At 40.9% G+C, this 22,817-nt stretch overlaps 1 protein-coding gene across 3 annotated transcripts in view; it reads right to left on the bottom strand.

Annotated features, from left to right (window-relative positions):
- Nucleotides 1–12,724: 12,724 nt before the first annotated feature.
- Nucleotides 12,725–22,817, bottom strand: part of DDX46 (DEAD-box helicase 46) — a 37,163-nt gene continuing 27,070 nt past the window's right edge. For 2 of the 3 annotated variants that reach the window (XM_024205811.2, XM_024205812.2), the window contains exons 16-23: nt 22,576–22,769; nt 21,537–21,674; nt 20,718–20,867; nt 19,570–19,767; nt 17,726–17,944; nt 16,294–16,438; nt 15,500–15,573; nt 12,725–14,698 (exon numbers count right to left, since the gene is read on the bottom strand). In XM_024205811.2, coding sequence (XP_024061579.1) covers nt 14,651–14,698; nt 15,500–15,573; nt 16,294–16,438; nt 17,726–17,944; nt 19,570–19,767; nt 20,718–20,867; nt 21,537–21,674; nt 22,576–22,769 — 1,166 coding nt within the window. In that variant the 3' untranslated portion in view covers nt 12,725–14,650. The remainder of the gene's footprint in view (nt 14,699–15,499; nt 15,574–16,293; nt 16,439–17,725; nt 17,945–19,569; nt 19,768–20,717; nt 20,868–21,536; nt 21,675–22,575; nt 22,770–22,817) is intronic. The other variant, XM_024205813.2, reaches the window with a different exon arrangement.

Below are 22,817 nucleotides of genomic sequence, written 5' to 3'. Positions count from 1 at the left end.
GGGCCAGTATAGACTTGCAGCACCACCAGCAAATGAACTATTAAATTTTAATCTGCTGTATTTCTTTTAATGATGATTGAATCCTGTGAAGCCTGAGAGTGCAGTTCCCTCATCATCTCTTCCCTTCAGGTAGGCAGTTTATAAACCAGACTCTACACTCATCTCAGCCCCTTTAAAGTGTGAACAGCAAATTCCACTTGAGATTTTGAAGGAGATTTAAATACCGAATGGGCTAATTTAGGACCCAAAGTCAATGGAAGTTGAAGGCACTCAGTGCTTCACAGCATTAGGCCTTTAGTTAGCAAGGTGAGCCATATTACTCTATAGAGCTACCAACTGCTGACTTTTGTCTGAATTTGCTAATGAATGCAGCTGCAGCAGCAATAAGGTCAGAAGCTATTCTACCTAAGTGCTGCTTTGTCCAATGCATGGACTAGTTCAAGTTAAAGGTCCTGGATTTAAATTACAATAAACCTTAAAAGGACTGAGTCCCATATACCTGAAGTTGAGTGGTAAGAGACGCACTGTGTGATTCAAACGAGACCTTAAAAAACCAAGGGTGTGTTAGCTCGGATTAGACAGAGCTGATTGGAACTTTATGTAAGAGTTTTTCCAACACTGCTTGTCCAAATGTTTCCCTCCTCCAGTGTTGTGCAATGTCGTGGCTGCCGTGGTCCACCCCAGAGGTATATATCATTTCTAAAATATGTTGTGGTCCTTTGGGATGAAGGTTGCTATACAAATGTGAGACATTTATCTTGCCAGGACTATGATCCACGTTGCCCTCTAAATTCAGACAGAAGAAGGTTTTAATCCAAAGGAATGATAGAGGTAGAATAGTTGCCTCCTTGCCTTTGTTGCCCAAGGTTTGTGGAATTCTTAACCTCTGCCGTTAGGAAGTAGCATGGAAGAGAAACATAAAGATTTTTTTTTTAATTAAAAGCCACTTTCATCCCTGCATAATGATTTAGTTTATTTATGTGACTTTCTGCCAGACTGGGGTTAATTTTTACCTGAGAGGCACCATATCAAATCAAACAGAATTAGGCTCCAAGTACTTCCTTGCTACCTTTCTTTACATTATTTCCCCTTAGTTTCCAGCCACTACTATCCACATTCTTTGAAATTAGATGAAGTCCTGGCATTTCCCTACAAACAACTCTGCTCTCTGACCTCAGCAGAAGCGAGCGTTGGCAAAATAATGTATACAAGTGAATTGCAATAGCATTTCCAAACACTGAACTGTTCCATCTCTATAAAGAGGGAAACCAAAGTCAGCCTATTGTTAAAGCTATCACTGTGAGACTGACAGAGCAAGATCTAAACATTTGACCTTCAAGCTGGAAATGGATTTGTGGTTGTACTAAATCTGTGTGACTGATCTGTATTGTTCTGGTGGCAAATTAATTCCAGGTGATCAGTAAGGCAACCCTGGTGCCCATATTGCTCAAATGTTAGTCTGGTAGCACTAATGTCTGGATTTCTAGTTTGGGGTTTTTTGTTAACACAAACAAAAGAATTTGAGTGTTACACTATCTGATTTTCTGAAAACGCTCCAAGATCTGCAGTCTGGCCCTTATTTACATTGTAAACTACTTGGGGCAGGGACCTTCTCTTTCTGTCTCCAAAGCACCCAGGCACCATACAAACTAATAAAAGTTTCCATCTGTATGGAAAGGGGAGGTGAAATGCTACCTTTTTCCCCACCAACCAAAAGAATGGAGTTCTCCCTCTACCTTCAGTACAGGATACTCCCCACCCACCAATGCAGTTTGTAGTCTCACTGAGGGACAGGGCAGGGGATTTCAATTTGTAAGAAGAGGGTTTTGGGGAAATTTATTCCTTTTATTTCCCTCCCACACATACATCTCAAAACAGCTTTGCAACATTCTCTCTTTACACATGGAGTTGGGACCACATGTGGCAGAGTGGGAAGAGGAAGGGATGCTACATGAACTCTTAAAAGTAGGGTGTGGGTACATCTGTGCTGCAGCTACACATGCCGGAGATCTCATTCTTGGACCACTCCAGCTGTGTATTCATGTCTATTTAATAGTAAATTAATAAAACAGTTCATTTCTAGAAATGCACCAGGCAGATGCTAAGACCTACGTGCAACAGGGGCTAATGTTCCATTTAAGGTAAAAATAATATAACAATTTCCTGGCTCAGGGTTCAGAACAAGAGTGCAGCTGCATCTAGTGCAGGGGTCAGCAACCTTTCAGAAGTGGTGTGCCGAGTCTTCATTTTTTCATTCTGATTTAAGGTTTTGCGTGCCAGTAATACATTTTAATGTTTTTAGAAGGTCTCTTTCTATAAGTCTATAATATATAACTAAACTATTGTTGTATGTAAAGTAAATAAGGTTTTTAAAATGTTTAAGAAGCTTCATTTAAAATTAAATTAAAATGCAGAGCCCCCCTGGACCGGTGGCCAGGACCCAGGCAGTGTGAGTGCCACTGAAAATCAGTTTGTGTGCCGCCTGTGACACGTGTGCCATAGGTTGCCTACCCCTTATGGAAACAGGGTCACAGAGTAGTGGTGACCTTCTAACTAAAATGCCTGCGATAGTCATATTTAAGAAACACTGTCAACATAAAAATTATACACCCCTCTGTATTATGTTACCAATAATTCCTTAGATAATCAGAACTAACTTTTTTAAATCTAACTTTATTTCCCTCCCCCCCACCCCCCATTTATGCTGGCTGTAACAGGAGCAGCTGCCTCCCAAGTACCCCCTCATGCACAGAAGTGCCTGTGCTATGCCCTGCCCCTATTTTTCCCTTCACCAGGGTTCCTTCCCCAGGAAAACCCCACAGTCTCTTTCAATCACAGCTCGTCTTAGGGCAGCTTTATATTTAAAAACAGTCTTCCACTCAGCCTTAAGCTGGGCATAGCCCCTCCTTCCTGAGGAACTGTGCTGCAGGAAGCCCTCCTTCCCTGTACCTTTACACTGCTGTTCCCTCATCGCAGGAGGCCCCCCAGCTTCCTGCTGCCTTCTTATCCTGGGATAACCTGATTCAACCCAGGTGTGGCTCATCCTGCAAGTAAGCCTGTTTCAGATGAGAATTCTCGGTGAAGCAATGTTTGGGTTGCAATCACTGCAGGGCAATGGCTCTTTGTTTAAAAACAATTGTTTCCACTGGAACTAAAAAGAAAATAATAAAAACGAATCTATTTGAGGTTTTGCTAACACTTAAATATTTACAAAATGTGCATTTGGGGCCAAATTTGAGTCCAACTTTGTCTCTTTAGTCCTTGTATTTTTGGAAAGAGCTCTAGGCAGAAGGTTTTTTCCTCCTCCATTCTGGAAGCCAGAATTTCTTCTGCAAAAGCCTGAGCTTAAGATCACAAACTCGTTTAAGCTGATACCATATTTGGAAGAGATCTGCGTCAAGAAAAATAATCAAAAGGGAAGTGCATTCCTCTTCAGCCATGTGACTGGAACAGACTGCACGTGTGCACACATGCTCATTTTAGCATCAGCCAAAGCAAAGGGACAGGACACTGCTCTAAGAAACAGCACCGTCAAGCTTTGGTGCAAGTGGGAGATAGGGAGGTGAACTGGCCTCATACCCTGTTTCACATTCTAAAAATCTCAGTTTTACTGGCTTATTTAAAGGTGAGCCATGCTGGTTTGGGAAAACCTTTAAGCATAGAGGTGCACTGCACCAAGCCCTGGATAGTTTATCATCTGCACAACCAATCAGATATGTAGGTTCCCATTTAAGTCCCCATCCTGCATGTACACATGTGCTTAACTTTAAGCACGAGTCGTCCTAGCGAAGTCATTGGGACGACTCATGTGCTTAAAGCTAAGCACATATGTTTGCAGGGTCGTAGCCTTGAACTCCATCCTTCCAGAGAGCTATGCCATCTTTTCATATTATCTCAGCAAGCTCCTGGATCCAGCCATTACCACTTAATTTCAGCTTCTTGGGCTACGACAATTGCAAACTTTTAGCCAAATAAAGCATTTTAGCTTTAGAAACAAACTGTATTTTCAAGTAATTGGGCGATTCATGTGAGAAATTGTTCCTAAAGCTACTGATACGTTGTCTGCAACCCTCACAACCGTTTATTCAATTACCAGCTATATACATATTTAAAATGATAGTACAATCAAAGCTGTACAATAATTAATGTTCCACTGAACAGTTAATGTTCTAATTATACCCCTAGCTGGGTCAAGTTGCACATCTATTACATTTTGGATACACATTTTACAGCATAAAGAGTAATGTATTAAATTACCTATTTCACCAAAACACAGGAAGGGAAGCAAGGGCACCGGAACCTTTGTAGAAGGGGGGGCATGCCCCCCACTTTCTAACATAGGCATAGTTCCAGGGTGGGCAAACTGATCTGACCCATATGTCCTTCTGTTCATTTGATCTGCGTATGAAACAAACAGATGAGGTGAGGAATGGAAAGGCTTATCTCTATCCAGATAAAAAGCTAGACATTTCCCGACATCCAGCATGTAAAGATGCTGCTCCTCTGGGGTTGAATGTGGCTTGGAGAAGAACACTAATAAATATATAACCTGGTTCAAGTGACTTCTTGTCTCTTGTGGCAAACAGGTTGATCATTGGAATGCTCCAAACTGCAAAGATGGACTGCAGGATGCTGGGCTTCAGAGACCACTCGTGAGTTAGGGAGAATTTCCTGCTGAGATGATCTTGCCAGATGATTGTGGATCCCAGGCAAGTGATTGGCCATAGGGGTAATGTTTTTCCTGATGCAAAACTGCCAGAGCCTGATCACCTCCTGACACAGCACATTGGCATGTGCTCCCCAATCGTGTTCACATAATACATTATGGTGGTATTGTCAGTGAGTATGAGAACCTTTGAGCCCCTGATGTGATCCTAAAAAGTCTGTCAGCCACTGTAGATGGCATGAAACTCCAAGAACATTGATATGCAGAGAAATTTCTTGTTCCGACCATAGGCCTTGAACTTTCAGCGAGTCCAGATGTGCTCCCCAATCTATTAAGGAGGCATCAGTGACTATAGTCCTGGTTGGCAGAGGCCATGTAAAAGGGATACCTAGCACACACCATCCCGAATTGCCCACCACCATAAGGAGCCCAGAATCAGTGGAGGCAGTCAGACCAGCATGGCCAAAGGATATCGATTTGGACAATAGACTGACTTCAGCCATAGCTGAGGAGGACAGAGTCACAGCCTCCCATATTAAATTACTTGTGTATATGTGGCCATATGGCCTAGAAACCTCAGGCATACTCAGTCTGTGGTTGAGTGTAGAGACTGCAGCTCCAGCAATGGGGGTGGATTGCCTGAAATTGCTCAGTGGGTAGAAATGCTCTTGAACTTGTAGAGTCTATCCGGGCCACAGTGAACTCGGTCCTTTGGAACCAATGCTGACTTCCTGCTGTTTTGGTTGACACCTAGATGCTCAAGTAGGCATAGTGTGAAGTGAACATGAGAGAGGACTTCCTCTCTGGACTTGCCACTCCGTAACCAATCGTCCAGATACAAGAAGATATGAATTCCCTTCTGTCTGAGGTATGAAGTTACCAGAGTTACGTACTTAATAAAAACCCAGGGAGTAGAAGACAGGCTGAAAGGCAGCATGGTGTACTAGCAGTTCTGGCCAGCCAAGACAAACCTGAGAAACCTTTGTGGCTTGGGATGATTGTTACATGGAAATATGTATCCTGCAGGTCCAGAGCGGCAAACCAGTCATTGTGATTCAAGGTGGAGAGGATAGTTGCCAAGGTGACCATATGGAATCTCACATATCTGATGTATTTGTTGAGATCACAGACTCAGTAATATGTCTCATCCCTCCATTGGGCTTGGGGATCAGGAAATACCGGGAGTAGAACCCCAGCCTCAAATGCTGCAGGGGGACCTCCTTTACAACCCCCAGAGCCAGCAAAGCCTGAACCTGCTCCAGGAGCAGTGTCTCGTGAGAAGGGTCCCTGAAGAGGGACAGGGGAGGGGAGAGGGATTGGAACTGTATGGCATAACCCAATCTGACCATGCTTAGGACCCAGTTGTCTGTTGAAACTGAGTCCCACTCACTGTAAAAGAAGGTCAGCCTGTCTCCAATCAGGGAGGACCATGAAGGAGAGGTTACCACTGGATGGCTGTCCTGAACACACAAGTCAAAACGAGCACCTGCTGGGTGCCAGGGGCAGGGCGGCAGCTAGTTAAACCCAGAATCAGAGGACCTTCACCCTCTGTGATCTGTGACTCTTTCTGAAGTAGTCCCGCTGCTGCACAAGAAGGGAGGATTGTCCAAAAAACCCACTGCTGCTGACCATTATAATGGCTTCTCGTTATGGTGAGAGTATATACTCCCAAAACACGCAGAGTTTCTCAGGAGTCTTTAAATGAGGCCAAGTTTTTGTCAGTCTTTTCTGAAAACAAAATCCAGCCATTGAATGGTATGTCCTCGTTGGTCTGCTGCACATCAGGCACAATGCCAAAATTCTGCAGCCATGAGGCCTCCTCATGACTACAGCCGATGCCATAATCCTGGCTGAGGCATTCGACATGTCTAGAGCTGCCTGCAAGGAGGTCTTGGCTGCCACATGGACTTCTGAAATGAATGCCTTAAACCCTTACCTGGAGGGTTCTCGTAACCTGTATGTGAACTTACACGCGGCCACCCAATTAAAGTCATTTTCTGAGAGCAGTGCCTGCTGGTTCATGATACACATCTGCAGGGAAGAGGAAGTATAAATGTTTCTCCCCAACAAGTCCATTATCTTGGACTCTCAGTCTTTTGGTGTGGACTTATACCTTCTCTTCTGAGTCCTGTCATTTCCTGCAGTCACCACAAGGTAGTTAGGGGCTGGGTGGGAGTAGAAAATGTCAAATCTTTGCATGGGAATGAAGTACTGTTTCTCTGAACATTTCGCCATAGAGGGCAATGAAGCAGGGATATTCCAGAGGGCCTTTTCAGGCTCAGGACAGCCTCATTTATCAGGGGGCTACTCCCCTGGAGCTGATGGTTAGAGAATATCAAGCAGCGTATGTGTATTCTCCTGGAAGTATTCCACCTGGATATCCAAGGTAGTGGCCATACACCTCAAGAGATCCTGATATACCTTTCAAGTCCTTGGGCACCAAGGGAAAGGAAGATTTCAGCATGCTAGAGTCACCCAGGGAGGACAAGGAGGTGGTGTACTGTGCCAACGATAGATCCTTTTCTTGTCCCACAGGATCCAGTCAGAAGAGCCCTATAGGTCCCAGGGGAATGGACTGAGTGGTCACTTGCAGTAGTATGGGAGCGGGAGCCACCATCAGGACCAGCAATCTCGCTCTGGAGCGGGTGAAGAAGTGGGACATCAGGGACTAAGGAGTGTCCCAGGGATTCCAGGTAGGCCACTGGGCATACAGATAAGGCATCCATGGTCAGTAGGCACCAGACCAAGAGCTCCTTTCCCAACTGCAGGACAGATGCCAGTCTCAGTACCTATAGTAATCCAAGGGTGATCTCTGGTGCCCATCCGATGAGGAGGATGATCTCAGCCTGAATCTTGAGGAATCACAGAGGTTCAGTGGTGACAATGGGAGAGCCAGGCATTGGCAACAAGGCTGGTACCAAACTTGATGGTAGGAGCTGCTGCCAAGACAATGATGATGCCAAAGGATGCACCAGCATTGAGGGGGCCTTCAGTGCCAGGCCCAGCATAAACTCCATAGCCTGCAGCCTAAGTGGTGCAAGCTGTGTTGCCAATGGAGCTGAAGGCTCTGTGACAGTCAGAAGGTGTCAGAGGCACAACAGAGGACAAGCCGTTAGAAGCCATAGCACCAGAAAACTCCTGAACCAGCAGAGAGTCTGGGACTGAGAGGCAAAGCAGGTCTGAAGCACCTCATATGCTGTCACCATGGAGATGGTCAGCATGGGTGCCAGCGTTGTCAGTACTGGACTCAACTGATAACCCATGGCCAGAACCAGAGTCAGACAAGGGCCTCAGTGCCAAAATGGGTCTCATGGCCTGCTCCAGAAGATGCTGCTTCAAGTCTCTTGTCACCCGAGTCCTCTTGGTGAATCACTTGCAGATGGAGCACTGCTCTTTAATGTGTCCCTTGCCAACACACAACAAGCACCTCATATGGGGACCACTATTGCAGATAGCTGCCCTACATGAGGAACAATGCTTGAACCCTCATGAGGACATCACACAGTGGAGCCAACTACTCTACTAACTAAACTAACTTTAAACTAACCCTAAGGTACTACTACCACCATATACAAAAAAGTTCTCAGAAAACTGAGTGCAAAAGTGTGAGGTGAAAACTTCACACACAGCTCTGACTCTAGCCACAGGCAGTGAGAAGGGACTGAAGTAGCCAGGGTGGTGCCACCTTTATACAGCCAGGGGAGCGACTATGGCTGCAGGGTGTGAGTGCCACCCCTACGGGTACTGCTAGGCAAAGTTCTCTGGCTCTGATGCGCAGGGCATGCACACCCACATGGAATACATGGCTGCATCTACTCAATGAATGTTAGCAATGAATCATAGAATATCAGGGTTGGAAGGGATCTCAGGAGATCATCTAGTCCAACCCGCTGCTCAAAGCAGGACCAATCCCCAATTTGATTTTTGCCCCATATCCCTAAATGGCCCCCTCAAGGATTGAACTCACAACCCTGGGTTTAGCAGGCCAATGCTCAAACCACTGAGCTATCCCTCCCCCCAATGGAGCATGCCCACATTTACATTTCCCATCTTTTGGGATTCTCCCTGTTTCATTGACACAGCTTTCTGCATTTAAGTCTCTTGGTTTATTTTAAAGAGAAAAGAAATTCTGGAGCTAGTTCATTGACCAACAATAGTGCGCTCCAGCAGCCACACACATGTGCAGCACAATTGTGTTTGTGTTTTCTACTGAACATGCTCAGTATGTGATTTTCTAAATAGTAATTTCTCTGTTAAATTAAGTTCTCTTAAATCAAACAAAGGCACTAGCGAGGGACTATTGGCATGCTAGGTTTTACACTTCATCCATATTTGGAGCAGCCTTGTGGTAGCTCTATGCCAACGTGCCTGTGCAGGGCTTTGGAGGACTGTATTGTTTTTTAATACAGACGGATGAACTTTCTGCTAAAAAAACCCTCACTGTGTGCCTGAGGCAGAGCATAGCACTCAGATGCTATGGCACGGCACAGTATAAGATCACAGAAAATTTCAACTCAAAAGGTGAATATTAGAAAATGATGAGCATGGGCACGTGCTAAAATAGGAATCACTTCACCTCATCATTGAAATTCAGGTGCTGCTGTGATAAAAACATGGCAGCTGTTTATATGGACTGAATATTAGATATCCAGGGCAGGAAGTTAAGCAACTGGTTAGGGCTGTTTGAGATGGAAAACACATATTGACTAACAAAATGATTTTTCTAGGAGATTGGGGGAAATCAGAAAAATAATGGAGGAGTTTTACTTTTTGGCTCCACTGAAAATAGCTGTTATGTGAGTGGCAATAGCACAATCAGTTCTGTACAGTATGCTACACTGATGCTTTTATGGCCCACACCATCATAGTATCTGAGTGTCTCACAACCAATGAATTTATTCTCATAACCCCCATGAGAAGTAGGGTGGTGGTATCTCTGTTTTACAGATAAGAAACTGTGGCACAGAGATTATTAATTGACTCCAGGTCATACATAAGAACGGCCATACTGTGTTAGACTAAAGGTCTATCTAGCCCAGTATCCTGCCTTCTGACAGTGGCCAATGCCAGGTGCCCCAGAGGGAATGAACAGAACAGGTAATCAAGTGAGCCATCCCCTGTCGCCCATTCCCAGTGTCTGGCAAACGGAGGCGAGGGACACCATCCCTGCCCATCCTGGCTAATAGCCATTGATGGACCTATCCTCCAGTCTTTAGCAATGCCAGACCCAGACCCTCTGAGTCCATTGGCTTAACCACAAGCCATTCTTCCTAAGTTCCTTATTCACAAGTTACACAAAGGAAGGGGTGGGAAATAAGACTCTTTTCTTCAATTTCTGCTTAGGTGCATAAGCACAGATTTAATTTTGTTACCATATGACAAGCTAAACTATATATCTGAGTAGAGTCACAGAGTCTTAGGTTTCTATAAAAAATATTTTTTACTTTTGAAGCTTTGTAGTGTCATGGGGCAGCAGATGATATTAATGGTTTCAAAAAAAACCCAAAACAACAACAAAAAAAACCCTACTCACTGGAGTGGTGAACACAAAAATCACTCTTGTGACCACTGCAAGATTTTTTTAATTTAAAATCTTAAAACTGCTGCGCTTCTTGATTACTCTAACATTCATTATTAAACATATGCAATGTATTTTGTCCCAGGACAGCTGCCATAACCTTTAGGCCACAGAATGCCAGGATGCCTCTTTGAATCATCCAGCAGAAAGACCCCTACCACTATAAAATCAAAGTATTTCTCCAGAAAGCAAACACAGTTGTGCTGATTTTTGCTGTCTCCCATCTTAATATCCGCAGCTTCTTCCTGACACTCACATCATCCACCTCCTATAAAATACAAAGCAGATGCAAAGAGCATCTTCTTAGCCCATCAATCTGACCACTTCACCCCTCCTTTGAATCCTTTCCCAAGCTCCCACGCCCCCCTTTGCTGCATCATGAGTGCAACTAGATCTTTGGGGAAGGGCCTGTGCAATTTATATATACTGCAAGTTACATCGCACCATTCTGAGCATCAGTGTCACCATTTTCACATTTCTGTTGCACTGCTGTGCTCACGAAGGTACAAACCCCTGTACACAACTTGAAAGCAAAGCAGAGGGGTAGCTCTTGTGCTCAGACCTCCTCAGGAACAGATGCAGATCATGTAATTAGCTGCCTCTAATGCAGTCATTGGAGCCAATGCTATTCTTGTATTCAGACACCCATTTTGATGTATTCTGCAAAATCCACTAATGTGAATTCTTACGTGCACAAGCCCAGTCAGCGTTTCTGACAAAGTAGAAGGATTGGAACCCTCCTTTTGCTTGTGTTTGCTCAGCACTTAGTACAATGGAGTCCTGGTCTCAGCCTGGGGCTCTTAGGCACTGCTACAATACAAATAATAAACAACAGGCACAGCTGTGAACAAGGAGTGCATAAACTTAACCGCCCTAAATAGTCTCATGTGGTATTGTGACTCCAACATCCAACTGATGCACCATTCCTCCCTACTCAGGATTGGAGAGCAAGAATTAGGTTCCAGCCAAAACCAGCAGCCAATTGTGGCTCCCACTATGCAAGGCCCATTGTGCTGGCCAGCCAGTGGAGCCAAGGCTCTGCCAATTTGCCACTCAGCTGCTGGGAAGGAGGTGCAGGGAGTAAGTGGATGTACAGCACCTGCTTACTCCTGTGGGCCCAGCGACCCAAGGTACATGTAGCCAACATACAGGTGTAAGGGATGTGCTTGTTCGTCCTTCACTCCATTGCACAGGCACTTAGGGCTGGTCTACACTAGAGTTAGATCAACGCAAGGCGCCTTACATTGATCTAACTCTGTAAACATCCACACTAAATGTAGCTCCCACCAATGTAAGTTGCCCACTACACAGAGTAACTCCACCTCTGCAAGAGGCATAGCACTTAGGATGTAGTTAGGACAACACTGTCCATATAGACATCATTACTTATCGCCTGTTGGCTGTCAGCCCTGGGGCCTTGGGGCTTGCGCCCCATACAGTTAGTCAGTGGAAGCACTCCTGGTGAGGACGCACATCGCCAACAGGAGGAGCATAGTGTGGACGTGAAACACCGCTTTAATTATTGTGGTGGCTGTACATCAACTTAACTTGACTTAATTTTGTAGTGTAGACATGCCCTTAAAATCTAACCCTCAGATTCAGTGGTTAGTCATTATCAGGAGGGATACTTCTGCACTGCACACACTATGGAATAGCTGGTAAGTATATAAGGCATCCTTGTCTAGTCAGGACAAGAGATGCCACAAGAAGAGGAACCCATGGCTAGTAGCTGCTGACAAAATATGATTACAGCAAAACATTTAAAAGTTTATTATCCAGCATCACTTTTTTATATTTCTGCCCAAAATACAATCGCTGGAGGATGTTTTGGTTACTCTAACACCAAAACTGTAAGGAAAATATAGGGAGTTGGGAACACACACTCTTCGGAAAGTGTGTTAGGTAACAGAGCAAAAAGGGTATATTGCTCTATTATCTATTATATTGCTTTTTATTATTATTAAAAAATACAGTTCCAGTTCTCTTCCTGCATCTGAAAGGGGGTGCATCCCCCAAGGAAGCAGCAGACATGTTATAGTTATGAGAGAGCTGGGTCCACTTCCATGAGCACAAAAACAATTAGGAAGAAAGATTTAATGCAACAATTTTACTTCATTGTTTTCCTCCATATTCTTTTATTCTTCGCCTTGTTGCCACTATAGCTTTTTTCCCCTTCATTTCCATTTCTCTTTTTTTCCTTAAGAGTTTCTCATTTTTTTCCTCTCTTGCAGATTGCTGACCCTCCCCATCCCAAGTTCCTTCAGTGATGTTTCTATTGCACTAGTTTTACTGTCTAGTGTGTCTGTCCTCCTGCTTTTCATTACATTCCTAACAAAGATTCTAATGTAATGGTAGTGAACATGTTTCCCTACCCTTAAAGGAGCAGCTACAATTAGTGAGCACAGAGCTGCAGTAGAACAAGTGCAGAGGCACAGCAAACAGGGCAGAAAACACATCAGAAAGAGAGCATTTCAGAAAAACACATTGAAATTATTTTTATTTTTAGAGGAATTAAAAAAAATATGAATATTGACATTGCATTTAAAAAACCTTGGAAGATTGTACATTTTCCAACCTCGCTGAAAATCCAACAGCATTGAGCTGGAAATCACAGAAGTATGTCTATCAGAGCTTTGCTCAGTAGATATCATCACAAAAATTTCAAACCAAAGACGTTTTAAAAAAAAAAAAAAAAAGTCAGAATGCCTGAACCTGAAAGTGCTCTACACCAAACATATCAAAACCCACCACAACTCTGGGGGACATCGCAATTTACAGCACTGTCAAAAAGTTAGACAAGTCAGCACAAACTGTGTGAAACATCTTACATAATAAATAATCCTATCTAAATGAAGCCTGAAACATTTAAAGGGAATCTGATTTTGAAAATATCTGAGGTTTTGTTTGAACTTTAAAGAAGATTTTCTTATATGCGCTACTTCTGGCTCCATTCAGGGTTTTTTTGTTTTTGTTTTTAAACTTTCTTAGGTATCGTATTAAGGTTGTTCCTGGCAGAGTAAATGTATAGTGCTTAGTGGATATGGCCAGTGTTCTCTTCTTCTAAATCTACAAATTTATTTGTATCTCAAAACTGGAGTGGACTTCAAAATATTTGATTTTTGGAAAAAATGAATTTAACACCATGATGCAAGGATTTGATTTGTTCTTCACTAGGGTTAAAGCAGTACATACACATAGCTATTTTAAAATTATATTTTGTCCTCCACGATGTCAGGTCAGGAAAGCTTTCTACAAAAAGCCTTGTAAGTTTTCATCTTCTTGAAAGCTTTTTCAGCTGCTAGAACGACTCAACAATCTGTAACTTTGGTTACAGATAAGACAAGAGGCTAAAAAAAAAAAATTAAATCTTGACAGTAACAATGTGAAATGTTAATGGCTTCTGGGGATGAGGGAAAAGTGGGTTAAAAAAAGTTGACTCCAGGAAGTGAGCACGTTCCACCACTGCAATAAGGGTCAACGCTTGTGGAGCCGACCTACAAAGTTAATTTTTTGTCTAAAGCCATTCTCTAATAGTATAAGGACAGTAATCCTGAAAGAATCACATTAAATGTATATATAACACTATAAAAATGTGTCAAACTTTATACTTGATTACAAAAGTGGTTTCTCTTTTGCTGAGCTTTATTTTATTTTATTTACTAAAGGTTGAAGAATGGGAACAAAATCAAATCCTAAAATGCTGACATTTAGAAAAAAATCTGAAAGCCATTTTTGTACTACAAAATGTCTCATTTTACAAGAAACCCAAAGATTTAACTATTCTATTCCCCAAATGATAAAGGCAAAGTAGGAAGTAAAGAAGGATGGGGGGAAAAACATCTGTAAAACTAAACCCTAATTGTTCTAGGACAAAATTTTAAACTCTGATCAGCACAGAGCTCTCACTGACATCAATGGGGGTTTTGCAGAGGGAATGCATATGGAATAGGTCACAGAGATGCTACAGATTAGGGAGGAAAATTCTGCTCTTATATTGGCTGTTTTACTACTCCACAATAAACTGAAAAGGTGTGAACTACCCAATAAATGTGAAGCTGTAAGTACACCATAACAAATTCCAATGCAAAGCCGAAATCGTTTAATTTACATTATACTAGAATGTCAGGAAAATTAAAATCTGTTTTATTCAGTAGTTTTACAGTGAAAAACTATATAAACTATACTTTTCAATTAAATCATGCCCTGACAAAGCTGGTCTGCTTTAAGACTGCTAACCTTAGTGAAGAGAATGAGATGTCTCAGCAAATATCAATTTTGTGTTAAAAATGTCAGCAAGGAAAAAAATAAAAGTATCTTAATTTACAATAAGCAGTGTGAACACCAAAGACAACAGAAGCCACGAAGTGTCAGACACCAGCCACTGGCAGACAGGTTACTCCAAATATTTACAGAACTTTGTATCTTCCTTTGTTGGTTGGCTGGTATGAATTTTGCTGCAATTAAAGAGGAAAAATAAGTCAATCACAGCACTAGTTGAAAACAGACAAGTGAACAGTGAATCATTCACTATTAGAATAGCTCAGCAATAGTAACTTTAACAGTTTGAAGGAATTTTTACGTAGAGTTCAGCAATTTTAAAAACAGAGCAAAGCTAGGTCAATGAAGACACAACAAGAACAACAGAACCCACAAGTGGTTCGGTTGAGCAGTGTCTGCTACCAGCAGTTCTGCCTGAGTCTAATGCAATATTACTGGAGGTTGCGCCACAAAAAGCCAAGGCTTGTGCTTCTGAAGAACTTAGAATTCAATCTCCCAGGGCAATCCCTGCTTTGAAAACAAGGAGCAAGATAACTGAATACAGACAACTGCTGCTCCAGGGCATGCTGCATGGAGCAACAGATAGAAAGAAAAACAAACCCCAACAATGCAAACAGAACTAAAAACAAGAAAAGTTAAAAACCAATCTGTTACACGCCCAGCTCTGCCTGATGGAGCTAAAGCCAGGAAATGAACTGTTTTATTAGGTAACAACTAGCCCTTATAGTGATGTCACAAAATTCTGTTGATGTCTTTTGTCAGCATAGAATACCTACGAGCCTGGGTTGACCCACAGAACAGAGAAATGTATTTTCTTTGCTCTTCACCAGTACAGCATATTTTAGATCTGCAGCTTCCAGTCCCAGATATTAATAAAGATTTATGCTCTGTCGCTGGTATAAACTTTCTGAAACGTGTTCTTGTAAAGCTTTAAAAAGCCAAGCACATTCTTCTGAAACACAGTATATTTCACTTACCAGTCTGATAAGTTCTTCTTTTATAAGCCTAGTGATTTCTGCCTTTGCTTTCTGCACAGCCAGTTCATTGGCACCTGGAGACAGAACAAGAAGAAACAAAATATTAGAACCTTTTCCACACAAAGCCTAAAAAGTAAAACTGCAAATTACTTCCAGTAGCACCACGTAGGTTGCCAAACACATCTTAATAGTTTGCTGTTGAACTGTCTACTAGTGTTTATTACCAGGTCTGGTATGTTTTTTTAAACGAAGGACATACTTAAAATTTCAAGTCACATTTTACACTACCCACAAACACCTAAATCAACAGGTTACTTTGCAGACAAACTCACGTCAGCAACAGAGCATGCCAGAGTAACCATAAGATTAATTGGGCCATAGGTTGCAGACAATAGATTTGAGCAGATATGATCCCTGCCCGGTGCTGCTGGATAACAGCAACATTTTGTCTCTTCCCCATGGCAGCTCAAATAAGGTCTCCCCATTTCCTCTCATTTTTTAGCACCAGGTGAATTCTTGTTATTCTTTTTTTTTGAATATTTTCATATACAGCCACCATGTAAGGACTTTCACTTTGGGTAGGATGTGAAGATTTTTTGGGACCTACATCACTACATGATCTAACTGGCAAAAACTATCGAGACAAATGAGTGGCTTCCCTGGGTGCCCACATTTCCATAACCAAAGATGGTCTGGAGCGAGGACCCAAAGGTTACTATCACAAGGATTCTCACGTCAAGTTTTACTCTGCACTGGGGACTTTTTTTAAGTTTAACTACATCTGTCATACTTACTCTCTATAGCCAAGTAAATTTTTCGTTCTCCTTCCTTGGGCTCCTTGCCTGGAGGGAAATACGTTCCTCTGATTGTAATGGCAGCTTCAGAATATTCACTGATTCTCTGAAGTGCTTCCTTGGAGGTAACCTTCCACCTAGCAGTCTGCACAAGAAAAACGTATAGGAAGAGGGGCAGTGAGAAAGACATTTTGTAAAAGAGGAATCAGAGGGTTAAGCTGACATTCGAGACAAAAAATGTAGCAACAAAATTATATAGTGAGAGCTATTTAAACAGAAATGTGTTTCAGGGCAAATGGGTTTTAATCAGTTCTTTTAAAAATGAGTACCCACGTCCAAACGAATGTATACCCAAAATACATTAGCACTGCTGCCCCTTATGTCAGGGGAATAAGAAAGGGGGAGGAAAGAGAATGATGGATGTACAGGACCACAGGAGAGAGCTCGCCAGTGTCTCCATTTCACTCTGTGGGAAGTTTACAAGACTGAAGTGTGAGAAAGAGTAGTTCATTCACTTAGACATTGAGATTTCAACAGAAATAATCTCTTAGACACACTGTTACAAATTCTTTTCAAGAATAAGACAAACTTATCTTGTGTATCACCTACTATGGTCTAATGTACAAAGGTAGGGGCATATGAAGAACAAACTCAGGGTTAGGATATAGCCCATACAGTGATTAAGTGCATGCAATTTGAGTCCCATTGAGAAAACTCATGCAATTATACTAAACATTTACACTGTACTTGCATTAGGAAGAGCTGGTGGGAAAGAGCAAACTCGCATCTCTCTCACTAATTCTACTAGTCAGGCAACTTTCTTATTTGTATTAGAATAACACCAAGAGGCCCAATGACTGGTCAGGGCCCCATTGTGCTAGACAACATACAGACAGCAAAAGACAGTCCCTGTTCCAAGAGGCTTACAGTGGAGATTTTTTAGAAGCATAAATGGCAGTTAGGTGCCTAACTACTTTTTATGCCCCTGAAAATCTCCCCTAACAATCTTAATTTCAGAAGAGATGTAATAATCAAGACATATGGGTCTAGACCAGAATTATGGTAGTGTGGCCAGAGAAAAACGGCCAGATCTTTTCAATATTAGAGAGGAAGATGCAATAAGATTTAGATGCGGATTAGGTCAAGGGCAGAGCTTCACATTTTCGTGTGGTAAAGAAGATTCTTAGAATGTGTCTGAAAGATTATGCATCTCTTGCCCGAGGAAAGAAAGTCAATAGATACATGGTGCAGATTACACAGCTGAGCTAATGTCACAGAGCTTTATTGGATACAGCTGATAAAGATCTGAGATACAGCTAAAAACCTCTCGGTTGGAATCAACACATTATAAACTTGTACAAAGAATCTGAGGTAAAGCACTGTGTTAAGTGATTGGCATTAAAATATGATTAAAGAAAAAATGGATGCTTGCCTGTGGGAAGTCATTGATCTCTAATTCCTCCTCATATCTCTTAAACGATTCACTTTGTCCTCCCTCCTGTTTTTCTTCCTCTTGTTTTTCTATGGGCACATAGTTGAGCTTGGCATTTATCTTTTCAGCCAGTTGCTCTGCAATAGTTTTGGCAGATACAGTAGGAGCCTGAATTGTGCCTCCTCTCAAGATAGCGTTTGTAGCCTGCTGCATCACATCCTGTAATAAAACAAGTCTACATTCATTACAAGGTACCCAGAGATAGCACCATAAAAACCTGGCCTTTTCAGCACCAGAGTTTCATTACATTTCTACACATAGTAAATGTCCATGTAGGCAGCTTCAACACTTCCCTCCCCCAAAAAGCCTTGCTGCATTTTCAACTCTAAATGCTATGGACATTCCAGACTGCCGTCAGCAAAACAAAATGTAATTTTAACTCTTCCCACACACTTCTAGTCCAATTACCAAGCTAAGAAAGTGAGCATACACTCCTTCCTGTGATGGAAATCAAAACTCAGCAGTACACAAGGACTGCTCTGACAATATACTTGGTTTTTTAGTTCATTGGGTCTCAACCTTTCCAGACTGCTGTACCCCTTTCAGGAGTCTGATTTGTCTTGGGTACCCCCAAGTTTCACCTCACTTAAAAACTACTTGCTTACAAAATCAGACATAAAAATACAAAAAGTGTCATAGCACACTATTACTGAAAAACTGCTTGCTTTCTCATTTTTACCACATAATTATAAAATAAATCAATTGGAATATAAATATTGTACTTACATTTCAGTGTATAGTATATAGAGCAGTATAAACAAGTAATTGTCTGTATGAAATTTTAGTCTGTACTGACTTCGCTAGTGTTTTTATGTAGGCTGTTGTAAAACTAGATAAACATCTAGATGAGCTGATGTATCCTCTGGAAGACCTCTGTGTACCCCCAGGAGTATGTGTACCCCGGTCGAGAACCACTGCTTTAGTTCCTCCAAGACATTATACATTGTGAACTGAAATCCCCCAACACTAAACAAGAAACTACATAATAACTTTCACAGCAATAAGCAACAGAGGGTCCTGTGGCACCTTTAAGACTAACAGAAGTATTGGGAGCATAAGCTTCAGATGCATCTGAAGAAGTGAGGTTCTTACCCACGAAAGCTTATGCTCCCAATACTTCTGTTAGTCTTAAAGGTGCCACAGGACCCTCTGTTACTTTTTACAGATTCAGACTAACACGGCTACCCCTCTGATACTTTCACAGCAATATATTCTAAAAAGCTTAAACTTTCAGATGAACATTATTAATGCTTTATAGCAGCAGTGAGTTGACTGCTGTTAACTAGGAGTTAGATTTGGATCAAAATCTCCTCCTCCCCCCTAGCCCTCCACTAAGAATCAGAGGTTCATGGTGACTATGTTGATTCCAAATGTGGAAACTTCAAAAACTAAAACCATCTTCTGCAAAATACTACTAAAGTTCATATACATTTTAAATTAAATTACAGAATTCTACAACCAAGAGAAAACGTATTGTATATTGCATACTTCAGCAGACAGATATTTTGTAATTCTAATAATGTTAACAAATCCGTTAGTCACTACTGGTAAAATTAGTTATAATTAACCCCTTTGTGTCAAAGCAGATCGGGGTTCCAGTCTTTGTGCTAATGCATTTTGTCACATCAAAAAGATTACAAAATGGATAGTCAAAGACTCATATGATTTACCATTAAGTACCGAATAAAGAAGCTAAATAGAACAATACGTTAACATGGCTGTAAAACAAAAATACATTCTATTAAACATTTAGTAAAAAATGGTTGCTTGGTAGAGAGGGTGACCTTAAAGTGAAAAGGGACCAATACTTGTGCCTCTGCTCCAAGATTCTTCTGAGCATTAATTCTTAAAGCTAGTCTTTTGGCAATTTCCAGTTTTTCTGCATTACCAGCTGTTGGTGTAGGAACATTAGATGTTCCCGGTGCTGCCATGTCTTTCACTCTCTTTTTTGAATTGAACATGCTCTCAATTTGTTCATCAATCTAAGGAACAGAACAATGATATCAGTACATTTAGCATTACGCAATTCTTGTCCACATATGGTAAGAAAATACCAGTGTGCATTTGCCTTATTTTTCAAAAAATAAATTTTGAATCTTGCAACAATAACTGTTGCCAAACCCTGCACAGAACTACAGGGCAACAATGAGGAAGGATGATCTTTTGGTCAAGAAACAGACTGGGCATCAGGAGATTGGAGAACTATTTCTGGCTGTGCCACAGATTTACTTTCTACCTTTAACAAGGGATTTATACCGAGTCCTTCAGTTTCACACTAAGGTTAAGGTTAAGTACTTTGAGATTCTCACATGGGAAGTGCCATTTAAGTGCAAACTGATGCACCAAATTCTGTAAGCAATCTCACCCTTAAACTGGGAGAGGCAGAGCGGGGCAGCGTTCACATTGTGAAGGCTACAGAGCTGGTTTGTGAGGGAGGATTTCCAGCAGCAGTTCTTCTACAGCCCTTGTACCAGTAGTCAGAGTAATTTTCCAGTTCATGGAAAAGGTAGCAAATATTAAGGAAAAGTACCTAATATGGATTTAGAAATGGGAAAAGCTGCTATACATTTCTTTCAAGCACTATACTATAAGACTATTGTGAATGAGTGTAACCATTTTATTTTGTGCAAGATGATTAACTTTGCAAAGGTGAAAAAACTGCTTGTGCCCTTTTGAATGAAATAATAATATCCATATTTATCTTATTTATAAAATACCAGTAAGTGACAAATGGCAGATTTTTAACTCCTTATGAGGTCTATACCCTCATACATTAAAGGAAATACAGATTTACACACAAGATGTGTGAAATAGCAGAAATCCATGCATTCTGCAATCTGTTATTAGACGGAGTTGTATTTGTATGGGTTATTTTAGTGAATACAGTGAAATCCCTTAAAAAAACGTAAACACTTTTTCCTCTAATGCTTACATCGAGAGCGGTATCCTCATCATCTGAATCCTGCAAGCCAAGAGCAGCTTTTTGTAGTTTCTTTCGCTCATTAGCCAAAGCGTGTTCTGTTTCATCAAACTTGAATCCTTTGCCAGAGAATCCGCTGCTCTTTTTAATAGTTTTCCCCTCCTATAAAACAGGTATGTTTATTTTAAAGTCACTTCAAACACTAAAAGTTTTAAAAGACACTTCCAGAAGTAGTAAAACAATTGTGAATATAGACTATTTATCTAACTGATAATGACGTTAAATGAAAAAAAAAAAATCAAGACAAAAAATTAGGACATTTATCAGGCTTTTCAAACCTTGAAATAACTATTTTACAATGAAAAGTTTAACAGCTATTTTATATCAATTGAGTAGATCTAAACAATATTTTTGAGTAATACAAGTGTATAAACTAAAATATTCCCTAAGATAACAGAATTCTCTCTTTGACAGACAAGAAACACATTTTAAATTTTTGAACCGTGTGCTCAAATACTGTGATGGTGTGACCAATATAAATAAAATATAAATACTACAGCACCCTCGTCTTTTATATGATTTCTGACAAAATAAAGTCTCAAGACAGCCACATACATATGGTTACAACATTCAAATTCACAAGAGTCTTGAAAACACTTCAGACCCCAATCCTGCAAACATTTAACCCCTATTTGACCTCACACATGAGTAGCCCCAATGAAGTTAGTGAGATTATTTATGCGTGTAGAATTGTGTGTGCCCAGAACTGAGACCCAAGAGTGCAAAGTAGCAAAAGCACAACACACATCAAGAAGGAAAAAGGTTACTTACAGCCTTCTGTTGATCTTTGAAGTCACTCCAGAGCTTCTCTAGCTCAGCAGGAATTGGTTTCCCTGACAATTCCAATGCCTTAATTATATCACCAGCATACCGTGCTTGATCTTCAGTAATGAAAGTGAATGCAAATCCCTATTGAACATTAATAAAAAAAGTGAATTTAATCAGTATTAATAATCCATTAAGACCCTTGACCTCTTATTCTACTGAAGCAGTGTAGCACAGGTAGCGCTGTTAAAAAGGAAGTGTATATTAAAAAATGCAGTTTAAGAGGAATTTGAACGAACTAGTTCAACTTTCATGATAAAAGAGATTGCATTTGTATTAGGTGAATTGAAAAATACTATTTCTTTGTTTATTTTCAGTGCAAATACCTATAATCAAAAATAAATATAAAGTGAGCACTGTACACTTTGTATTCTGTGTTGTAATTGAAATCAATGTATTTGAAAACATAGAAAATATCAAAAATATTTAAATAAATGGTATTCTATTATTGTTTAATCACGATTAATTTTTTTAATCGTGCGATTAATCGCTTGACAGCCCTAGAACTAACTTAGCTTAGCATGTAAAGTGATACAATAATTCAACCATTCACAATTAAATCTAAAGCTTTTTATTTAAGTCTGGTCATGGTTGTAAGTTTAGAACATGAAATCTTCCAAGGTCATTCATGCACATTACCAAGCATGAGCAGTATCAAATGTTCAGCAACAGGGCCAAACTCATGGGGAAATCTTACTCCAGTAAGCATTTCCTAAGTGCCACACAAATTTGGTTCAGAACAGGAGGCTGAGTTTTAAAATTTAGACCAGTGTCTTACTCTTGATGTCTCTAAAAACCTCACAGCATTCTTTTATTATTATTTATTAATATTTGTATTACTGTGGTGCCTGACCCTAGGTTCCCTTCTCATCAAATACCAAAGGAACATTCTCTTCTCCCAATCCCTGTTTTGGATAACTATATTAGACAAACAGGGCAGGGTTCTAAACACAGTTAAGAAGAACAAATAATTACTTTTACATACTTTGTTGCCAGCTCGTCCAGTTCGGCCTGCTCTGTGCACATAATCTTCATAATGGTTGGGACAGCTGTAATTGACTACCAGCATTAGTTGCTTTACATCCAAACCTCGTGCTGCTACAGATGTGGCCACAAGAAGTTTGCATACTCCGTTCTTAAAATCATTAATTATGCTGTCTCTGTCATATTGATCAATACCTGCAAGGAGCCACACAAAATAGCTCATTTTAAAACACTGTTTGATTT

The sequence above is a fragment of the Terrapene carolina genome, unplaced genomic scaffold, assembly GCF_002925995.2.
Source record: "Terrapene carolina triunguis isolate 2854851 unplaced genomic scaffold, T_m_triunguis-2.0 Scaffold629, whole genome shotgun sequence".
Classification (NCBI taxonomy): domain Eukaryota; kingdom Metazoa; phylum Chordata; order Testudines; family Emydidae; genus Terrapene; species Terrapene triunguis.
Note: the sequence above shows the minus strand (reverse complement) of the source record. Positions and strands in the feature narration are given on the sequence as shown.